General features: G+C 35.8%; 1 protein-coding gene across 2 annotated transcripts in view; it reads left to right on the top strand.

The window, feature by feature from the left end:
• PFDN4 (prefoldin subunit 4) overlaps positions 1-2,571 on the top strand; it is a 9,721-nt gene extending 7,150 nt beyond the window's left edge. The window contains exons 3-5 of one of the 2 annotated variants that reach the window (XM_067708553.1): positions 175-315; positions 1,579-1,759; positions 2,182-2,373. In XM_067708553.1, coding sequence (XP_067564654.1) covers positions 175-315; positions 1,579-1,759; positions 2,182-2,204 — 345 coding nt within the window. In that variant the 3' untranslated portion in view covers positions 2,205-2,373. Of the gene's footprint in view, positions 1-174; positions 316-1,578; positions 1,760-2,181 lie in introns of both variants that reach the window. The other variant, XM_067708554.1, reaches the window with a different exon arrangement.
• Positions 2,572-2,834: the final 263 nt, after the last annotated feature.

A 2,834-nucleotide genomic window follows, 5' to 3' on the forward strand; every position in this document is an offset into this window, starting at 1 on the left:
TACGTGCTTCCTTATGAAATGCTATCTAAAATGTAAGAAACTTATTTTAATGTGATGATACCTGTGTGGAAGAGTCCGTCAAAGAGTTGAGGTCCCCAAATTAAAATTGGCTTTTAGCCTCTATTAGGGAATTTTGAATACATTCTTCATTGCCGTTCACTTTTGTATTTACAGAAACAACTCCAGAATTTAGAAGATGCTTGTGAGGATATCATGCTTGCAGACGACGACTGCTTAATGATACCTTATCAGATTGGTGATGTTTTCATTAGCCATTCTCAAGAAGAAACACAAGAAATGTTAGAAGAAGCAAAGGTATGTTGGAGTCTCTCCCTGGGTGATGAAGTCTAAGCCTTAAAGTAGGATTTATGTCATTATAAAATAGAATGTGTAATTATAGGTGTAATGGAAAATAAGGGATGATAGCTAATATTTCATGCATTCTTACAATGTCCCAGGCCTGCTCTGAATGTTTTGTAAGCATGATTTTGTTTAATCCTAACGATGACTCTATGGGATAATACTGGGAATCCCAATTGAGAGTTGAAGAAGAATCGAGGCTTAGAGAGGTTATGGGACTTCCTCAAAATGACAAAGGGAATCCTCTTTGCCTCCAGAACCTGTGTTCTAAGTTAATAGTATTTAGAAAGTACAAAATATTGTAAAGTAGAAAAGTCACCCATAATCCCACTACCCAGAGATAATCACCCATAATAAACATTTTCATGTATTTCTTTTATGTTCTCTCCTCCTCTTTCTCTGTGTGTTTTTGCTTCACGTTTTGGTCACTTAATGTCCTAATTGGGTATTATCTTGTTCCATTTAATGTTCATTTATCCAGCAGATCTTCACTGGGAGCCTGTTCTAGGCCAGCTACACGTGCTTTAAAAACATCAATTTTGATGACTGTTCAATGTCATGTTGGTGGACATTGATTCAGCCCACTGTCCTCCTGTTGTTACATTAACTTGTTTTCGCTGTTTTCCTATAGGAATATTGTGGTGAGCATTCTTAAACCTAAACCTTTGTTCACATGTAGAAAGTTCTTTTAAGGAAATAATCAGAGAAGTGTAATTCCTGGGTGAGAGTATGGATTCACTGACAACATTTGGGCTTGTTAAAAATTCAGATTATTGAGCCCAACCCCAATAATTTCTAATTCAGGAGGCCTGGAGTGTTGCCCTGGAATTCATATTTCTCACAAGCTTCCAGGTGATCTGGGGGCCACCCTTTGAGAACCACTGGCCATATTTCTAAAATAATAATGTTGTCAATACTAGGCATTCTTCTTTTGTTCCTGATATTAATGGGTACATGTATCATTTGTGTGATTCCATTTTTTTCTTTGTCATGTTTAGGAAAAATCCTTTTGATCCTGGCCAGGAAGGAATTTCTGACATTCCATGCATTTTGTGTGGCAAAGCTGCTCTTTCATAAATGAGGCTCTCATTACTGCTCTTTCAAAGTCTTAACTCCAGGGGCCTCGTAGTTAGGGAAATTTCTGCCAGGTTTTTTGGGTTTTTTTTTTGCGGTACGCGGGCCTCTCACCGTTGTGACCTCTCCCGTTGCGGAGCACAGGCTCCGGACATGCAGGCTTCGCGGCCATGGCTCACGGGCCCAGCTGCTCCGTGGCATGTGGGATCTTCCCGGACCGGGCACGAACCCGTGTCCCCTGCATCGGCAGGCGGACTCTCAACCACTGCGCCACCAGAAAGCCCTCTGCCAGGTTTTGACAATAAGTTGTTACTTTTAATTATTGGTGAGTGTGTGAATTTTTATCATTTCCTCTAGTTCCATAGTTATTTTTGTGGGAAGTTGGAAAAGGCTGTGTCAGAAGCCAGGCCCGTGGTAAACTGTTTACCCTAAATGTTTGAATGTCATTCTTTCTTTATTAGGATATGATAATTTAGGAATTAATTTTCTTTTCTTTTATTCTGTTTTTTAAGTCAGCCAAAACTGAGAAAAGCTTGATTTATTCTATAATAAGCAAATGTAGATCATGAATGAAAAATGCCCCACATTCAGACTTTTGGTTTAGATTTAATTATCAGTGTTATTTAGCTGCCTGTCCAAGTTTAGAAAGTTTTTGACCTAAAATTCTTCCCAAATATTATTTCATCCACAGATGCTCAGAAATCATCCAACTGAAGAGAATTAATTTAAACTAATTTTTTTTTCCAGAAAAATTTGCAAGAAGAAATTGATGCCTTAGAATCCAGAGTGGAATCAATTCAACGGGTGTTAGCAGATTTGAAAGTTCAGTTATATGCAAAATTCGGGAGTAACATAAACCTTGAAGCTGATGAAAGTTAAACATTTTATAATACTTTTTTTAATTTGTTTAATAAACTTGAATATTGTTTAAAATGATAATTTCCCTTCTTTAAATGATATGGAAAGCAAAACTTTTTTTAAAATTTTCATTTATTTAATGGAAACGCCTATTTTCACATGTCTTGCTTATTTATTTTATATTTTTAAAAGAAGACAGTATTCATCTATGTATTTTGCATAACAATTATATCAAGTGTAGGGGCTTTATGTCATGTTATTAAAATCAGTTAAGCAATCGTTTACGTTTCTATATTATCATTTAGAATATTTGTGCAATTTTTATTATAAGAAAATTTAACAGTTAACATGTGTCATGTTGTTCATCTACTATGTCTATTTCAGTTGCCACTTAGAGATGGTAAAAGCACTGCAGAAAGATCCGGTCCTACATCTGTCTACTCTTACTCACTTCACAACTAAAACTTCGTCATATACTAAAACATATGTATATATTTTCTTTAAATATGTGTAGTATATATTACATTTAAGCATATGTATTT

The sequence above is a fragment of the Pseudorca crassidens genome, chromosome 15 (assembly GCF_039906515.1).
Source record: "Pseudorca crassidens isolate mPseCra1 chromosome 15, mPseCra1.hap1, whole genome shotgun sequence".
In the NCBI taxonomy this organism is placed as follows: Eukaryota; Metazoa; Chordata; class Mammalia; order Artiodactyla; family Delphinidae; genus Pseudorca; species Pseudorca crassidens.